The 18,229-nt window shown below is 37.8% G+C and overlaps 3 protein-coding genes across 5 annotated transcripts; 1 reads left to right on the top strand and 2 right to left on the bottom strand.

Annotated features, from left to right (window-relative positions):
* Window positions 1-688: 688 nt before the first annotated feature.
* LOC132199640 (neuroglian) lies at window positions 689-9,839 on the bottom strand. 3 transcript variants are annotated; one of them, XM_059624523.1, is made up of 21 exons: window positions 9,679-9,839; window positions 7,673-7,739; window positions 7,482-7,611; window positions 7,297-7,412; window positions 6,582-7,080; window positions 6,341-6,528; window positions 6,015-6,290; window positions 5,785-5,962; window positions 5,642-5,733; window positions 5,296-5,577; window positions 5,044-5,237; window positions 4,576-4,990; window positions 4,405-4,520; window positions 4,164-4,350; window positions 3,843-4,110; window positions 3,627-3,791; window positions 3,403-3,569; window positions 3,143-3,347; window positions 2,992-3,092; window positions 2,594-2,762; window positions 689-2,485 (listed from the first exon to the last, which is right to left on the bottom strand). In XM_059624523.1, the coding sequence occupies exons 2-20, from the start codon at window positions 7,728-7,730 to the stop codon at window positions 2,605-2,607; spliced, it is 3,795 nt and encodes a 1,264-aa protein (XP_059480506.1). In that variant the 5' UTR covers window positions 7,731-7,739; window positions 9,679-9,839; the 3' UTR covers window positions 689-2,485; window positions 2,594-2,604. The 3 variants fall into 3 exon arrangements, with proteins under 3 accessions (XP_059480506.1, XP_059480515.1, XP_059480523.1); XM_059624532.1 differs by having other exon boundaries at window positions 2,594-2,759; XM_059624540.1 differs by lacking the exon at window positions 2,594-2,762.
* A 434-nt stretch (window positions 9,840-10,273) lies between these two features.
* LOC132199657 (TBC1 domain family member 9) lies at window positions 10,274-15,459 on the top strand. The gene is made up of 20 exons (XM_059624552.1): window positions 10,274-10,449; window positions 10,630-10,796; window positions 10,946-11,110; window positions 11,179-11,462; window positions 11,518-11,594; window positions 11,646-11,702; window positions 11,757-11,961; window positions 12,019-12,274; window positions 12,322-12,540; window positions 12,593-12,799; window positions 12,859-13,117; window positions 13,174-13,408; window positions 13,460-13,648; window positions 13,704-13,901; window positions 13,958-14,117; window positions 14,174-14,287; window positions 14,345-14,539; window positions 14,604-14,725; window positions 14,778-15,000; window positions 15,062-15,459. The coding sequence occupies exons 1-20, from the start codon at window positions 10,406-10,408 to the stop codon at window positions 15,199-15,201; spliced, it is 3,516 nt and encodes a 1,171-aa protein (XP_059480535.1). The 5' UTR covers window positions 10,274-10,405; the 3' UTR covers window positions 15,202-15,459.
* A 364-nt stretch (window positions 15,460-15,823) lies between these two features.
* Window positions 15,824-18,035, bottom strand: LOC132199750 (protein Rae1). The gene is made up of 9 exons (XM_059624706.1): window positions 17,909-18,035; window positions 17,528-17,775; window positions 17,376-17,468; window positions 17,138-17,311; window positions 17,009-17,080; window positions 16,807-16,960; window positions 16,625-16,755; window positions 16,062-16,256; window positions 15,824-16,008 (listed from the first exon to the last, which is right to left on the bottom strand). Exons 2-9 carry the CDS (start codon window positions 17,714-17,716, stop codon window positions 15,922-15,924), a joined length of 1,095 nt encoding a protein of 364 aa, XP_059480689.1. The 5' UTR covers window positions 17,717-17,775; window positions 17,909-18,035; the 3' UTR covers window positions 15,824-15,921.
* Window positions 18,036-18,229: the final 194 nt, after the last annotated feature.

The raw sequence follows: 18,229 nt of genomic DNA, 5'->3' as shown, positions 1-18,229 counted from the left end.
TGATTAATATTTTAACGCCCCTGCGTTGCCATGACAACATCTTCATTGTAGTCCAGGGCAGGGTAGATTTTTTTTTTTTTCAAAAGTATGTTCATAAATTAATCTTCCCAAAAATGATTCTTATGAAATAAAGAAGTTTTTGGATTTTAGTGCGGATTTTCATTATTTTATTTCGGCAAATCAACATAAAAAATATAGCTGCTTTAGAAAATACATGATAGTGCATTGAAAAGATTGGTTTAATAGCAATGATTTAGAAGAATCATCGTGATACGAGATCGGAAAGCTATCATACCAGTTATTACTACCTTGACATCATCAAACATAACAAAACATAAGACGCTGAGAGGGTTGCAAATTTATATTTTTTGTGTTAAATAATTTAAGGAATGATTAACAATTTTTTTTTTTAAGATTACAAATTTAAAAGCTGCGCATTGATTAAGCTTACATTTCATAATTTACGCTCAAGACTTATTTAAACAGCATGAAAGAATTTCAAATTCCTTTTTTTGCCTGCCAAAGGCGTAAATTCAGCATTTTGATGCTTCACTGAGGTCTATTTGTAAAAAGAAAAATCTTGTGCTTAAATATGCTGGATTAATAACAAAAGGTTTAAAAATGGACGAATGAATTGATAAAAGAGTATTAATCTTACAATTAGAGGCCAAGTATTTTTTTTTCTTAAAAAAAAAAGCAAAATTAATAAATAGAGGCCTGGTTACATGTGTGTGTTAATTTTTTCCTATCACATAAACCCCTCACCACGTTATTTAAAGCAGTGCCTTTCAGAATGACAAAGAAACCAATTGGTCTAAAAAAGACGACATTACATAAGGCACTTTAGCTAACACAACTAAATGACTAACAACTAAATATGTGGATCTTTAGATAAATTAAAATTGGATAATGGCAGCAAAGCAGAGTTTTTCAGGAGATAGAAATATTAATCCGGCTTGGTGCTCGACTCCCCTTATTTTAACACAATATAAAGAAAAATATGGGCATCATAAAAAGGAGTGTGCCACAATTAATATCAACTGGTTTAAAAACTGAACTCATTCGATTTAACATGCAATTAGCTCGCAACATGCACTTGAACCGTGGAAATGTCTTTGCCTGCGTTTACGTGCATTCTTAACAACTAGTTCTATTACCCTTACATAGAGCAAGTCTTGCTGGTTACAACAGATATCCCTGTTATCTCAGATCCACCCACTACAATAAAGTTGCCATACCACAATTCAATTCTCCCTCAACTTGCATCAGTTACAATAAGCATTATATAATAGCATATAATGATAGACAAACAATCACTCTATTCAGAAGTAAAAAAAACATACAGATCTGATCGAGATTCACATCATTTTATCATTTAGCAAAAAATAATTTTCATCTTTAGCTTCCAGCAGAAATGAGAGTGATATAAAAATTGGGTTAATTTCCTCATAATTTGTTACAAAATCAAGGCAGTGTTCTGTGTTAATATCAATTATCTCCAATATTTTGTCTCTTTGCAACAAGGCCTCATCAGCATTCGCACACATTTGCACATTGATTCCTAATTAATTGTGAATAACAGCAACAGCTAGTAGACTAACCAATTAAACATCTACGAACGTGTATCCAGCAACTACTGAAAACATTTTTCAACTATAAGCAGCAGTACGATTCTTAGTTATCTCTAGATAGGTTAGTGTTCAGATTGATGTGTGAGATTTGCCTACTTACTTAAATCTAGTACAAAAACAATATCCTTGCCTATATCAACAAGTTTACACGGCATCACGTGATTCTTAGGAGTTGCTAGGTTCCACATTGGAAATACATACACAGGACCACATTAAAATAATCAAGACAAAGGCTGGACTGTCCTATATATTTTCATTTCAACAATCAAGGACTGAAATTTGGCGTTGTTTAAAATAAGAAATAATTTTCTTGTCCTGGGCGTACTACTGCCTTATCTCTTCAACGAGGCACCACTTTTGTACATATTCACGTCATTGGGAGTGCTTTAATATTTGATTGTTTTGAGGTTAATTTCAATGCTTGATTGTTAAAAATATTGCTCATTGCAACGCATACGTAAGAAATATTGTCTTTGAATAAATGCTAACAAAAAAGCCAGCCATTAGCGAGAGAAAATTTTGATTTTTTACAGCAGCAAACGTGATCTTCAAGCCATAGTTTGGTACATTGCTCATCGTCGCTATCTAAATACAATTGACAGTAATGTCCAAGGTTCAGTGCTCATAGCACTCGTCATAAAATTGTCCTTAGCCCCTATCAAGAAGACACTCCTGGAAATAACTAAGCTGCCGCCTACCTGATGCCAGGTGTGCACTTTTTTCTTTGAAGAAGGTTCATCATTAGACGTACGTAGCTAGAGCCGAAGGAGAAGGTTGGTCAACAGCTTTGCCTGGGCGAGGCTTTGAGCCAGGAACATATTGTCCAATGAATGAGCCATCCTCTGTGAATCGTCCTGTTTGAAATAAAATAAACACTATATTAGTTGCATTATTTTTGCATACTGAACTGCATAAAAATAAATTTGAAGCAAGTGCAACACATTCATGGGTGATTGACTTACTTGAATTCAGTCTATACTACAGTGGCGAAACCTCCCCCATATTGTTTATTGGCGGCTGCGGCGGCAGCTGCTGCAGCAGCAGCTTCCTCTTGCTGAATCTGCAGAAGTCTTTGTTGTGCTTTCTTGCGACCATATTGACCAATGAACGACCCATCTTCATTCATGCCTTCTATTTAGTAAAAATAAATGCAGCACATGCAACAAAAATATAATGAAATAAACAGGAGAACAGTGTGACATCCGTGCTTGGTTTTTTTTAATTAAAAGGGGTCATAATTCCCGAGCAAAATTTTAGGTGAGTTTTAAAAAAATAAGCAACATTGAGAGCTAGGGGACTGAACGGGCAACAAAATTGTGGATTGTAAAAAAATTTAACACCAAAAATCTGATCTACACACCGGCATCTCCTTCACCATATTCAGCCATGGAATCCGTATCACTCTCAGCCATTCCTTTTGCATCACTACTTAATGAGCCTCGTCCTTTTCCTCCATCAAGTCTGTAATATTTGTATGTAAACCACCATAAATTATGATACTAATAACTTACGGCTGGGAATATTCATGAAATCCTTCTTCGGGATAGTCAGACCGGCCATGAGCAACTTCTCGTTCATGCACAGCATATTTTCCACCGCGATTTCTCTTGACAATGCACACAATAATGAGGACGAGCAAAAGGACAGCTATGGCCAGCATCATGCCAATAAACCATCCTGCTGTAGCCACAGTTTCTCTTGGCTGGATGATGGGACCTAAATTTACCATATTAGAACTTTGATCAATTTCAATACAATTGCGATTACGCACCATCACTGTAAGTCTCAACTTCCTGGATCTTGCTCTCCGAAATGTGGTCACCATCAACAGCAACAACCTGCATTTCGTAAGTCTCTCCTGGTTTCAGTCCTCTCACAATGATGTAGTCCTCTTCCAACTGAGGATCAGTCTCTTCAAACATTGGCTCACCACGTATCCTTAAGATATATTTATTGGTTAAGAAGACTCGAGAAGCATTAAAAAAACAAACAAACCTGTATTTTACAGTAAAATGTGAACCTGGGTGTCCCTCGACATTCGGCAACCACACTACCCTAATGTTTGAAAGTCCATTGTCAGACGCTTCGTTCTTCCAACGGAACTGCGGAGTGTCAGGCAGCTTTGCAATGGCTGGCAAAGTGTTAGCCTCAACAAAAAAGCTATAAATTGAAAGAATTAGATTCCGTGAAAACGTTGGAACTGAAATTTACCCGTTGCCCTCTCCAGCTCTTGTGGTAGCTTTGATGTGTATTCTATATTTTGTGTTAGAATCAAGCCCTGCCAACTTTGCATGAAGTTGTTTAGGTTCTGTAATAGGTTTCCTTTCGACCAAAGGTCCAACTTTAGTGCCAGTTACTGGTTGATAGTAAATCCTGTAGCCAGTCAACACACCATTTGTCTGCAAGGGCTTTTGCCACTTTAGGAGAAATGCTGATGATCCTAGAGGGTGAGCCTCCAAGGAAGCCACAGACCCAGGTGCTAAAAATAATATCAATAAAGAACTGAAAATTTTTAACTCAAATTTTACGTACTCCCTTCAGGTGTGTTAAAGGACAAAGTTTCACTGGGAGGACCATTGAACCGACCGTTGTATGCCATGATTCTGACAAAATTCTTGGAGTAGGGAATAAACTTGTTGATAAGTGCACGCGAATTATCTTTAGCAACATGGATCTCCCTCATGTTCTCAATTCCTTCTTTGTCGGTCCACGTTTGAATCTGGAGCGACATATCATAATTCCACAAAAAGGATTATTAAAAATAAATAAATACCTTGTAACCCTTGAATTCTCCACGAACACTTTCGTCGGTCACTTGTTCCCAACTGAGCAATGCACTGGTGCTATCAATAACAGTAACATTAAAGTCCCTTGGAGCTTGGATAGGGCCTAAAATTAAATAAGTTTAGCAAAACGATTTTTTATTTATTTTATGAGCTTTTACTGTCTTCTCCCGAATATCCTCGAACTTCTTGTGCCGCCACGTTAGCTTGGCCTTTTTCATTGATTGCAACCACTTTGATTTTGTAAGGCTGATACGTTGGCTGGTTTGGCACAACAATCCTGCCCACTGTCCAATCTGAAATGTCCCTGGACTGCCACTGTTCACCAGGTATGTCTCGAAGCCACATTACTCGATACTGGAATCTGGGAGCATTGTGGTCGATCTCAGGCATTTGTGTCCACGAAATGACCAAGTTGTCAGGCTGATCTCCTTTCCCTTCCACGTTGTCAGGGTTTTTGGCAGGAACAGCAGGCTGAGTGGTGCAAACTGATGAGTGGGGTGATGGCAGTGACTGGCCAATTTTGTTCCATGCGATGACGCGGAAGGTGTAATTCGACCATGGGCTCAATGGGACCTTTAAAATAGCAAATTAATTTCTGCATTGTAATATATTAATTAGGAACATACAGAGTAGGTAGATTCTGTTGCTGGAACTTTTTCTGCAGCAATATCCCATGAATCGGGAGTAAAGCTGGTGTTGTATTGAATAGTATAGCGTACAATTGGAGCTCGGTTGTCACCCCGTGGCTCCCAACTAACACTAGCCTCTAGTTCACTGCATCGTGCTCCATTTCCTTTTAGTCTTGGCGGATTAGGAACATCTATAAGTGGAATAGGTAAAATGAAATTGACTTTACATTTTATCTGGATGGTTTTTACCTTGCACTGTCAAAGTTGCACTCGCGCTTTCACTGTCAAGGTCAGTAACTGCTACGCAAGTGTATGTGCCAGAGTCTAATTCATTGGTTTTTGTGATTGTTAGCGAGTAATCAGTGGAAATGACAAAACGAGGTTCTGCTTCAAAATCGATTTGCTGGTTGTTGTTTAGCCAGTTGATAACCATTTTCAAACTTGGGTCACTGACTGCATTACATCTAAAGGTAGCTGTCATACCAGCAGCAACTTCATAGTCCTCAGGTGCGTCTGTTATTCTAGTCCTCTCTGATAATAATATAATTAATAATTTTATAAACGTATAATAAAATAAAATGAAAAACACACACACCTTTGACCGTCAAGCTACCATATTTTTCATCTTTTCCAAATTTATTAGTTGCGTGACAAATGTAATCACCGGCGTCCAAGAAATTTACTTTCCTGGAAATAAAATATGTAAAATGCTACACTGAAAAAATTTAGTCAACTTACGAGATCGTCAAATCTCCATTAGGCTTGATCTTGTATCTTCCACCTGTTAACTCTGTACCTCCTCTGATCCATTTGACAAGAGGCTTTGGTGCACCGAAAACTCGACAAGTAAGAGTAGCGTCTTTATCATTCACAACAGAAATGTTGTTTGGAGCCTCGGTTATTTCAGGAGCAAGGGCTTAATAAAAGGCAAGTTAAAATTTGCATTATAACAAGATTTCTAGAAATACCCAAAACGTTGACGTAGACATCCTTATAGACGTAGCCAATGCTATTTGTTGCGTTGCACCCATAGTTACCAGTGTCACCTTTTACAAGGCGCTCAATGATGATTTTATTCTGCAGAATCCTGCGCCTGCTGTTGACGGGAGCTTGTTCAATTGGCATTCCATTGTAGACCCACTTGATCTGAGGTTCCGGAACACCTTTCGCTTCACAGTTAAATTCAATGGTCTCATCCTCAGCAGCACTCACAGTTTGTGGTTCTTTTGTAAAGTATGGTGCAGCTAAAAAATACTTTTAGATCACATTTAACAATTAAACAAAAATAAATTACCAAGCACAGAAAGCTTAATGGAGTAACTCTTTGCAGATCCAACACCGTTTGAAGCTTCACAGCTATAATCTCCTTCATCTTCGAAATTGGCATGCTTTATCACCAAACTTTTACCATAGTTGTTCTGAGTAACTCGCTCATGTTGTAAAGGACCACCTCGCTTTGTCCAACGAATTTGAGGAAGAGGTCTAGAGATCAACAGTTGAAATTTTGAAAGATAAATAAAATGAAAGTCACTTACGTTCCACCGAAAATGCAAAACAGCTCCACTTTCCTTCCGAGGTATGCCACTTCGTTCTTCCTGGTCACGTACTGCTGAACAGGCTCGTGTCGGTTTTGAGCTGCTGAAGTTCCAGTAGCCACAACATTGAGCTTCACTCTGTTGCCAATTTTGTACTCGTTCCTGAAACGGGATGTTGCCGAGCAGGCGTAACTCGCGTCTTGACTGGCATCATCTCTGGTCACGTTGGAAAACCATAGTGTGCCCTCAGGGTCGAGGGTGATGCGAGAGCTGTTGATACTCTTGATTCCTCCCTCTTCGCTTTGAATAAGCCAATGCACCTCTGGCTTTGGCCAACCGTCTGGCGGCTGACACTTCAGCTTGAACGGTTCACCCTCATTAGCGTCTAGAGTCTCCTCTTCTTCGTCACTTTTGAAGCTGTTCAACTCAGCTTTTCGAACAAAAACCGAATTTGAAGTTGCTGTACCCCACTCATTGGTGGCAAAGCATTGGTACTGACCTAAAATAAAAATTGTGTTTAAAATACCATTATTATTTATTTACTCTGTAAAGGGAGGGTAAAATGGTAAGCATAGCTTTCTGTTTCATTGTGAAGTTAATAATAATCCATTTATTAATTATTTCCATCAAATGCATTATTAACTTTAAATATCATAATTAATTACTAAGTGAAAAATTATAAGAGAGGTGCATTTCCAATAATAGTTTTACTCACCAATATCTTCTTCTCTGGGGATCGTAATCACCAATGTACCTCTGCCAGGCTGCTGTGAGATTCTGTCGTCGTAAGTTTGCCACTCAAATGGCTTGCCGTTTTTGATCCATCGATATCTAAAAACAGATTAGTTGTTCATTGTTCACATAAACACCAAAGTGAAACAGCCGAATTTGATATCGTACCTTGGGGCTGGTTCTCCCTCGGCCTCGCACTCGATGATAAACGGTTTGTCGTTTTCATTTTGGTTGATTGCAACTTGGAAGAGGATTTCATCCGTGGGTGGCTGCTTCACCATCCTTGGTGGGGACTGAACTGTAGGAGCCAAAGGTGTCATGTGTTTATTTTTGCAGAGTGCTGGAAGATGTTTACTTACTCAGAGCAAGGGAATGCGTGATGCAGAGAGTAAATACCAAGCTCTCGAGGAACCTCATCTTGCGGCTCTGGAAATAGAGAGGGGCATTCAGTTAGTTAAATTCATCCATTCATCTCCGAGCGGCATGAATTGCATCATCGCAAACTGCAAAGCGATGTATTGAGTGATGATATCATGTGGAGCGCGATTGTTAAACGAGAGAGCGCCTTTTTATAGCGAGTGGCCCAGTGCGCGGCGGCCGGCCCGGCAAGTGTGAACCAGCGAACGGCCGAGTTCATTCACTCATTCGGACAGACCCGGCAGAGGAAATAAAGGTCATTAGTTATTCACGGCACACTTGGTCATATTTTCGTGCTTCTCTTTAGCACGGCCATAAAAGTCTCAATCGTACTTGGTATCTCCGGATATCTCTCAAAACAATATGCAAATCTGTTCCAAGTAAAATTCGCAAGACTGCTAATTAACATGCTGAACATGCGGTCGCCCTGAATTGCCGCGAGTTTATGGAGTAAGACGGAATTCCTGCCTGATAATAATGACACGAGAGAGTGTTTTGTAATGAAAAGCAAATGCATAATAAACTCGAACAATGCCAACACACAGCACCGAAAAGGCTCCAAGGCGAATCCAAAACCGCGATTTTAGGAAGCTGATTCGTTATGGACTCTACACACCAGTGCATTGTGTTCCTTGGTGGCCATTCGTTGTAATATTTGGACGAAGGAAGGCGCTAGATTATTATGGCAGATGGTGAATCATGCCCTCTTCGTCTGCTCAAGAACGCTCTTTCAACTCATGAGTAGTTAAGTGTGAGTGAATGTGCATTAAGAAAACTGAAAGAAGGATATTGCTGATTGGCAATAAACTGCTTGATGCATGCTCACGTTTTGAAGTACATACAAAGACTACACAGCTGAAGGATAAATTATTCCACAAATGTTTTTGCAAATATTTAATGAATAAAACTAATTTTTTATCTTCTTACTATTTTTTTTTTCAAATATAAAATTTTGCATTGACCGAAAAGAATAAATAATAATAATGAAGACAATTATTTTTTAGGTCCAAATAAAATTAAGCTTTATTCATTCAGCCAAACGAATTTATTGACTTTAAAAAAAAAAGTACAATGTTAATACTCCAAATGAAATAAAAAAATTAAATCATAAAGAATAATTGAAAGAGAAATTAAATGCTTCCATTCATTTTTTTAATAAAAATTTTTAATAAAAAAAAAAAATTAGCAGCTATATTTAGATTTTTACCCCCCCCCCCCCCCCGATTGCCTGATTTCAAGAATTACAAAATCCAAATAAATAATCATAAATAAATTTTTCAACAAAGTATTGTTTTTGCGTTTGGGCCTACGGCGATCGGAGAGAAATATTTTTGAAAGCAAGTAAAGAGTGAATTAATGTTGAATTAAATATTAAATTTATATTCTTTTAATAAGGTATGCGTGTCGTTAATTGGATTTGAATTTATAAATGATAATCTACTGAAATTCGATGGAACTAATTTATGCTTGTTACTGAAAAACGACGAGAATTTCCAAACTAGGAAAGTGCATGAAAATTTTGTCAAGTAATGTGAGTCACGTAATATCCATACGAACCATACATTTTTTCGCCTCGGGTTTTTCATTTTTACCTGAGTAGCCTGAAAAACGTTTGTTGAACACGCCCCTACATGTCCAAACTCTGACTGCACTTTTTTTTATTAAAACACGCTCAAAATACATGCGAAACTTGTCGAATCGATATTTAGATCGGAACGTTTTATTCGCGCCGCCAGGAAGGAAGAACTATAAAAGCCAGCTACATAGACAATTACGGATTGCGTGCACAAGAAAAACACTGGGAAACGTTATAGTGTTTTCGGGTGTGCCGTGTGTCTTATGTGCCACCCATTTATCGATCCGTGCTACCACTGCACTTACACGCAAAAATCCCGAGAAAATGCAGTCAACATTGACATGAATTAACGCCGAAGCGACCAAAACTCACCGTGGAAGGTTCTAATGTGCAGATTTCCAACTAATTAACTCAAAGGTCCATCGCACCGCATCGTCAGCCGAAATGCTACCTGCAGGTAACGCGTTAACGCTATTGTTTGCGTCGTCGTCGGCTCGTCGCTGTGTTTCGTTCGGTTGCCTTGCCCTGCCTTGCCTCGTCCAAGCCTCGTCTCGACAGATGAAATTTAACGAGTCAAAACAAGAATTTTTAGACAGAAATATACGCAGTATATCACATAAAAAAATTATTAATAATGATAAGTGCGATACAAAAAGATATATTTTAACGTAGCTAGCTGAATATTATTTTAAGTATAAGCAAAATTGATTAAAATTGAGGCACAAAAGTAGTTCATTTGACTTGAGAGTTAAGGTGTGGACGGCGTTCATTCCCAGTTAAAAGGGAGAGTGATTTTTGATTGGTCATTTGAAGTATACAATATGCAGCGGCAAGTTTGAAATTCAAAAGATTCAAAATATGATCAAGTAAAATTATGCCATCTACACGCAGAATTCCACACCAGTCGAGTGTTTTGAATGGTTTTTCCAGCTGCGGTGGCGCCAGTCGAGTCGATCGACTTGTGCAGTAAACGCACACAAAAACATCGAACGTCTTTTATACAAAGTTTTTTCGGGATTGCTGATCGACTGGGAAAATACAAGAGTTGTTATGTGATTGCCAAAAATTTGAAGGAAGTAAAAAATACAAACTTGACGAGATGTGGGTTAAGCCTCAGGAAGTGTTACTCGCCAACGCGCTGTGGTAAATAAAAATTTTTACAATTATTATGACCATTTCTGCAGCCACAAAAGATTTGTCTTTAATTTTTATGGGTGGTCAACTACAAGCAAAAGTTTTCACGTGAATCATTACGCCCCTGAGAATTTTGTTTTTCATAGATTATGATATATTTTAAATATTCATGTCAATCTTCAATTGCAGGGTAACTGAGCAGGCGAGTCCTTACTTTGTTCTGCAAAGACGGCGAGGTCATGGGAGCAGCAAAGGACTTTCGTCAATTCTTGTCGGCACCCTTGACAGCGTTTTTGATACAAAACCACCTCCCTACAGAATACTCCACCAAACACCAAATGCGGAAGTTTTTCAAAGTAAGAGATCAGATGACAGATAAATAAAATACTATTGATCCAATTGGTGGTCATAAAATGACAAACAAATAAATATAAATATATGTATAATGTAATTTATTTGTTACATAATTTTTTTTAAATACACAAATGTACAAATTTATTTTCAGTGATTGCTTGCTCCCTAACTCATGCGGAAATCGAGGAAAATTGGGAATGGCTCCAAAGAAATATCATGGACACTCTCTCGACATTTGATTCTGAAGATGATGTGACTGAGTTTGTTTGTTGTAAAATCCACTCTCTAATTGCAAGCCAAGCCCCAGCAATTGAAGGTATCCATATCGTAGCTCCAAATATAATGAAAAATGCTGGAAAGTTTTTTTATATTAATTTATTGTAGATGAAGAGACAAAAACATTTAAGACAACTGCATTCAAATTTCGAAGTCTCTTCAATTTCCCTGCTGAGGAAAAGCTGGTCAGTTACTACTCATGTAGCTATTGGAAGGGCAAGATGCCTCGGCAGGGCTGGATGTACTTGACAGTGCAGCATCTCTGCTTTTACGCATACATTTTAGGCAAAGAAACTCGGCTCGTCATCAGATGGATTGATGTGACTGCTCTGGACAAAACAAACAGCCTTCTCTTTCCTGACAGTATAAGAGTAGCCACAAGAGAGAAGGAGGTGTGTAGAGCCTTTTTATCAATTTTTTTTTGTCTTTAAAACATATTTTTTCCAGCATTACTTCTCGATGTTTCTTCACAAAACAGAGACGTTCACATTAATGGAGCAACTGGCTAACTTGGCTATGAAGCGGTAAGTGATCCTCAAAACTTAAAAATCAATTATTGAATTGACTTTTCCCAGGCTGATGGACGAGAAGAGCGGATTTAATGAAGACAAAGAGCTTCTAAAAAAACTGAGGTTAGTCTTTAATTTCACTTTGGTTGATTCAGAAAATGAAATAAAAAAATTTAGCATCAACGTCCCGAGGAAGGATTCATTCTTGAAAAGAGACCTTGATGCAAGGGCCCACTCTGAAGCATATCGCTTGAAATTTCACCTGCCGAACAGTGAGAAATTAGACGGTACATCAGATGCCACTCTTTGGACTCCGTACAACAAACAACATGTTTGGGGAACTCTTTATTTGTCCCAAAATTTTGTCTGCTTTGATAGCCGAGTATGTATGTTTGCTAAAAAAAAATAATAATTATAACAATGCTCCCAATTTTTGCAGGTCGCAAATCTTGTAATTTTAGTGATATCTCTAAGAGAAGTTGGGTTAGTTGAAAAGGTCGAGTCAAACAACATTGGAAATAGTGACCTTTCAATGCTCATTACCAACAAAAATTCGTCCTCCTTTTTATTTTCAAATCTTAAAGATAGGGATTTTGTCATAAGAAAAATATCTGAGCTATTAAGTAGAATTAGAGTTAACATCACAACGTCGATTTCCTCTGCTGGAAGCAACACAGAATCTGATTACAATAATGGTAATTCAAGTCAAAGGAATGTTATAATTTTATCATAATTTCTTTAGACTTTGCCAACTGGAATCCTCAACCACCTCTGATGACACTGTTTGAGTTTCCCAACCCCTCTCCACCTGAAATTGAGGCTGAAAAGGAGGCACAATGGGAAAAGCATTTCACCGAGTTTGGTCGAGGCATTACCATGTACCGCACAATAGACCTGGCAAAGTTGGTGCTCGTCGGCATTCCAAACAGTCTACGAAAGGAGCTGTGGACAATATTTTCAGGTAAAGACTTTATTTATGGCAACATCAAGTTTTTTAAATACTCTGTCTTTAGGAGCATTGACTGACATGTCTATGGCTGAGCCAGGCTTGTACCGGTCTTTGGTGAATCAAGCATTCCAAAAAACTTCAACTGCCAATGATGAGATTGAACGAGATCTTCATAGGTCACTGCCAGAACACCCTGCATTCCAGTCAGAAGTAGGAATATGCGCTCTGAGGAGAGTACTAAGGGCGTATGCATGCAGGAATCCTCAAATAGGTACTGAGTACTAAAACTATTGTAATTAAACCTGTCTAAATTATTAACTTTTGATTCAGGTTACTGCCAAGCCATGAACATAGTCGCTTCAGTTTTACTTTTGTTTTGCTCTGAAGAGGAGAGCTTTTGGCTGCTAACTGCTGTCTGCGAACAAATGTTACCAGATTACTACAATTCAAGAGTCGTTGGGGCCCTAGTTGACCAGGGCGTCCTTGACGACTTGACAAGAACTCATCTGCCCGAGCTACATGCTAAACTTGATGATCTCGGAATGATAAGAATGATTTCACTTTCTTGGTTCTTAACAATATTTCTAAGGTACTCATACTTATCAAATGATTTTAATTGATCTTTAACCAATATTTTAAATTTAGTGTCATGCATTACGACAGTGCCGTCATAGTGGTAGATTGTTTCTTTTACGATGGTGCCAAAGTTATATTTCAACTGGCGCTGACTATCTTAGAAAACAATCAGGATGCCCTTCTTGCATGCAAGGATGAGGGAGAGGCCATGCAACTACTCACAAACTACCTTGAAGGTGTAACAAACGACGAGATTAGTGATAATTTGATATCTCTTCACAAAGATCACGAAGTAATTGTGAAGGTAATTTTGCGGTTTTGGAATTTTACACTAATTTCTAAGAATCTCTTAAAGAGCATCTCGGTGCAAAATCTACTTTATGAAGCGTACAGCAAATATGGAAGCCTCCTAACTGATGCAGGCATAGAAAGAATGAGATTGCGCCACAGATTGAGAGTTGTTCAATCTCTTGAAGACAGTGTCAGTCGTAATGTAGTCAGAAGTGTTGCTCCAGATGGATTCTTCACTAATGAGGAGTTATTGGTATATTTTTAAACAGGGAAAATATTTTTAAACAAATTTGAATTTATTTATATAGGATTTGCTTTCACTTGTTAGAGAAGAACAATTGTGCCAGAGAGGGAGCCAACCTGCTCGAGTAGCTAATATCGATCCATCCATGCCACATTACGAACTTTTTAAGATAGAATTTGAGCTCTTTCAGTTGTTATTTATCGGTCTTTCACCTTGGGGTCACTGTTCTCATGCAGAATCTCTTGCTGCCAGATTATTTAGAGTAAGCTTGTTGTGGACAAATAATATAAAACTCGTTGCTCAATTATCTGCATTTAGTTGATGGACAGGGATGGAGATGACTTTTTAAACTTCCGAGAGTTAGTGGCAGCATTTGGGATGACTTCTTCTGCAGATCTTACTCAGCGCTTAAAGCTATTGTATATTTTGCATTTGCCTCCTTTGTTGTCTGCAGCTGAAATCGAATCTCCTCAACAAGGTATTATGATTATTTGAGAATTTAATTATTTCTTACCAAAAGCCATCTGTTTTCAGAGAGTGACGCTGAAGTCGCAGCAGAAGCCACAGATTTTTTTGATAGTTTCGAACAACAAGCAAGCTGTCTGGGTTATGATCTTTTGGCAGACAGAATGGCTAGCCCAGATTTAGGTTAGTTAATAGATACAAGTTGTGAATTAAATTAGTGATATAAACTAAAAAATGAAGATGGAACGCAATGGAGGAAAATGAGTGTATCTAGTTTGCACTCTCTGGTTTTGCCAAGCAATTCAAGCAGGCTACATTCCAAAGCCATTCCCTGCATGGCCCAGCCTTACTTCATATCCCTGTGGAAGACCTTGTACGACATGTTCCATGCTGAACCAGAAGATGAGGAAACATACCATTCCATTGCAAGCATCGGTAATAAAACGTCACCATATTTTTTTTCCTGGGCACTTAATGTTCAGTATAAAATTTTGTTTAGGAACTCTACTATTGCAGCTAGGAGATGTTAATAAGAAATTTCTTGTTTCTCGGCAAGCTTCTGTTGACAGTTTGCAAACACCAAGCTTAAAGGCTGAAACTCCCTCCAGTCCTCGATACAAAGTAAAATTATCTTTTGAACTTGAAAATCACTCATTACTATAAAAACTTATAGGCGCCCCCCAACTTAGTTATGGGAGAGGAAGATGATAATGGAAACTCTTCTGTAAACATGGAAAGCAGTGAAAGTAGTGGCAGCAATTATGCATTGGCACTGCAAGCGTCTCCAAGCACAGATGAAGATGAGAAAACTCCAAACAACAACACAAGGAAGAAAACGGATGGTCCCCCTCAATGGTCTATAACCTTGGACCAATTTTTAGCATCAGCCTTGACAGGTATAATTATTTTCTTTCAGTTTAGTAAAATCGAGTTAAATTATCTGTAAATCTTCTCTAGGAGCACCAATTGTCACGTTCTTTGAAAGAAGAATTAATTTGATAGAAGCAATCGACCGTTTCAGGAAGCGTAGATATGTCAGACTACAATCGTGGCCACCAGAGCCTACTGCTGCAAGCAGTCCAGAACGAAAAGTTTAGTATTTATGTTCAAAACTAAATGCAGTTTACCAGTTCCTTAAAATATTATTTTAATATCAGTTTTTCTGCCTGAATTGTTGATTTTTTATTTTATTTTAATGAAGAAAGATATTTACATTTTAAATTTAAAGAGTTTAAGTACGTAAATCAAAACAATTTCATGTGATATTTTATCAGGTGAATTAAAATTTGGAAGCTCATTTGCAATTTTTGCTCTCATAAATATCGTGACTCTAAAAATAAAATATCATACTTCTACATTTTTGTTTAAATTAAATATCCCCTATTTTATTTTTTAGTGCAGCCACACAGAATGGTTAAATATAAGTAACAATAATTATAACTTTTAAGAGGTTTTCCTTGAATTGCGTAGGACTTGAAAAAAATTGGAAATAATAAAGAAGTGAATTAATTAAGTGTAATTAAGTGCTTGAAAATGATAATTATATGATCATGCCAAGTAACGTCTTTTAGTATGAATTATACAAAAAATGTCAAGCATGCCAAAAGAGAACCGTTGGCAATAGACGGTAGGGGCGCCACTTCAGAGTGACCATTTGTCTGCGTAGCCAACAAAATAATTTTCTTTTAAATCTTATCTTTAAAAAAAATTAAACCTGGATAAATTTTTTATGCCACGACAAATGCCAAGAATTTATTTGTGAAAAATTTCATAACAATGGCAGGTTTATTTTTTGGTGACTGATATATTATGCAAGTTTACGTCTTGGTGCGTGGCTTCAAGTCTTCAAAGCAGGAGCGTAAGAAGATGTAGTTTTTCTTCATAGGGCTGTAGAACTCATGTCCCTGAGAAAGATTTGGCATAATTTTTAAGGATTTTTTTTAATTTAATGTATTACCTTTGACCAATCATAGCTGACAGAATAAGCAAAAATTTGACCATGAGAACTGAAGCAGCAGCTAGTAATGGGAGATTCCATGGCTTCAGAAGTTTTTAGCTTGGTCCTGGCGTCTTTGTCCCAAAAACTGAATTTTCCATCAGAGCCAACAGTTGCAAGAGTTCCGTGAATGGGATGAAAAACGATATCATTGACCTAAAAAGAAAAAACATTTGTTTTATAAAATAAAAAAATAGAGAAAATTTTTAAGCGGCATCTGGCTTTGGCTGAGCCGTCAAGTTTCCAATCAGCGGCGGCTTGATATTTTTCGTAGCGCCTGGCAAAATTTTTTTTATGAAAAATGTTTTTTCATCTAAATGAATTTATTTATTATAAAAAAATATAATTTATTATATAATTATCAAATTTTTTAAATGAAAACTAATTACTTCTTAAAAGGCAGGTAAAAAAATAATTTAAAAATAGTCAGCCGCTGGCTAGGCTAGCCAAGCCGTGCGACTTCAGCGGCAGCTGACTACATGGGTCTGGCTAGCTTAGTTTTCTAATAAAAAAGTAAAACTAACAGCATAGATATCCTGGAATCCTCCTGGTGTCCCATTAGATCTGTGGCACTTGAATGTGAAGTTGTCTTTTGGATTTTGGGGTGAAACATACTGAATCGCCACTCGGCCTTCAACACTGCCAAGTGCAAACCCTGTAAAAATTATTTCATTACAGCTGCAAACGTGCGAAAAAAAAATCAAACCAGCAGGCAAATTTTTCTTGTCTTTAAAAATGGAAACACATCTGTGCTGATATTTTAGAGGCGACTCAATCCTCTTGTACTCTTGAGGCTGGTTCTCGAGCTGGTAGACTACCAGTCCCCTCCCTGCTGTTCCAACGACAGCCATAGGATAATCCTGACCAAATAATTAATCCTCAATTTAAATTTTATTCATTACACTTACAACATCAGCACAATAGCATCGCTCCGGTAGTTGAATTGTAAGCATCGGGTTTGGGCTCCTCGTGTCCCAAAACTTGAGCATAGAAATATATTTAGAGCTTTGTCGGAAGAAAATGTAAAAAAAAAATACCTTCAGCGTTTTGTCCCACGATCCAGTCATCAAGCAAGTGTAGGAAGGTGCTTTCACCCAGTGGCATGTTTTTACCGGAGCATCGTGCTGCGCCACCTGGACAGTCTGATTGCTAGCCAAATCCCAACATTTGACTTGCTTGTCGCAGGATGCCATGAACACTTTGGTCCCATCCTGAAAATTGTGTATGATAATTAAAATTCAAACTTCAGGTGCAGCAAAACTGATAAACACTTACATCACTCCAACACACATCAAGCACAGGTCCTTGCATTGACTGCATGGATTTAGGAATCGTTTTCCCAGTTTGCTCAACTTCCCAGCAGCGGACCTACATATCAAAATTATATTACGATGCCGTTAGCAAAAAAGAAATGCATGTAATCTTACGTTATTATCCCAGCTTCCAGCGATCAAAAAGTTTTGTTGCAGCGCCGGAGGGCTGAAGGCTAGTGAAGAAATGGAATCATCAGGAGGCGATGTGACCTCAAAATCTCGCATGGGATTTGTGGTGTTTGCCGGAGTGTTTTGCACGAAAGATGAAGTCCCTCCAAGAGGGCTTTGCGAAAACATCGTCATGGATGCACACGTGTGGTGTTGAAAACAGGTCTGTTCCCCTTTCTATTGATGTTGACCAGCTAGGTATTATAGCAAAGAATATCATTTTTAAGTTTAATTTTTGTAAGTTAGTTTACGTATAATACATAGAAGTAATCCCATATTCCCGAACGAAATATGATACAATACATATTACTTAAAATTTAATTTTACCTTCACGAAGCGTCAAGTCAAAGTCAAACATGCGAAAAGCGGTAAATTTGTAAACAAGACGACAGACGACAGAATAACAGACGTACCAACCTGACCAATACCAACAGGCAACCCAACAGAGTTGACGGTGGATAAATAAAGCCAACCTATCAGAATAGAAACTAAATTACAGTTCATTAATGGAAATAATTTGACATGAACGCTTCGGTCTTCATGGACGCACAATTGCAATAATTTTTAGGAGATTTTTAAATATATATTAGTTTATTCTGTTTGGTGCTGAAAATGGCAATCATAAAGCCTATCAGTAAATATATTAAA

The sequence above is a fragment of the Neocloeon triangulifer genome, unplaced genomic scaffold, assembly GCF_031216515.1.
Source record: "Neocloeon triangulifer isolate White Clay Creek 2 clone unplaced genomic scaffold, ASM3121651v1 ptg000001l, whole genome shotgun sequence".
NCBI classification, from domain to species: Eukaryota; Metazoa; Arthropoda; class Insecta; order Ephemeroptera; family Baetidae; genus Neocloeon; species Neocloeon triangulifer.
Note: the sequence above shows the minus strand (reverse complement) of the source record. Positions and strands in the feature narration are given on the sequence as shown.

Bases quoted from the DNA above. Each gene is read 5' to 3' on its own strand.
- LOC132199657 (XM_059624552.1), top strand. From the start codon at position 10,406: ATGTGGGTTAAGCCTCAGGAAGTGTTACTCGCCAACGCGCTGTG. The intron at 10,797-10,945 runs GTAAGAGATCAG...ATTTATTTTCAG, and splicing joins AAATGCGGAAGTTTTTCAAA to TGATTGCTTGCTCCCTAACT. The intron at 13,409-13,459 runs GTAATTTTGCGG...AATCTCTTAAAG, and splicing joins ATCACGAAGTAATTGTGAAG to AGCATCTCGGTGCAAAATCT.
- LOC132199750 (XM_059624706.1), bottom strand. From the start codon at position 17,716: ATGACGATGTTTTCGCAAAGCCCTCTTGGAGGGACTTCATCTTTCGTG. The intron at 17,469-17,527 runs GTAAGATTACAT...TTTGATATGTAG, and splicing joins CTGGAAGCTGGGATAATAAC to GTCCGCTGCTGGGAAGTTGA. The intron at 16,257-16,624 runs GTTAGTTTTACT...TTTTCTTTTTAG, and splicing joins GATTCCAGGATATCTATGCT to GTCAATGATATCGTTTTTCA.
- LOC132199640 (XM_059624523.1), bottom strand. From the start codon at position 7,730: ATGAGGTTCCTCGAGAGCTTGGTATTTACTCTCTGCATCACGCATTCC. The intron at 4,991-5,043 runs GTATGTTCCTAA...GCTATTTTAAAG, and splicing joins CAACAGAATCTACCTACTCT to GTCCCATTGAGCCCATGGTC. The intron at 2,763-2,991 runs GTGTGTAGATCA...TTTACTAAATAG, and splicing joins ATATGGTGAAGGAGATGCCG to AAGGCATGAATGAAGATGGG.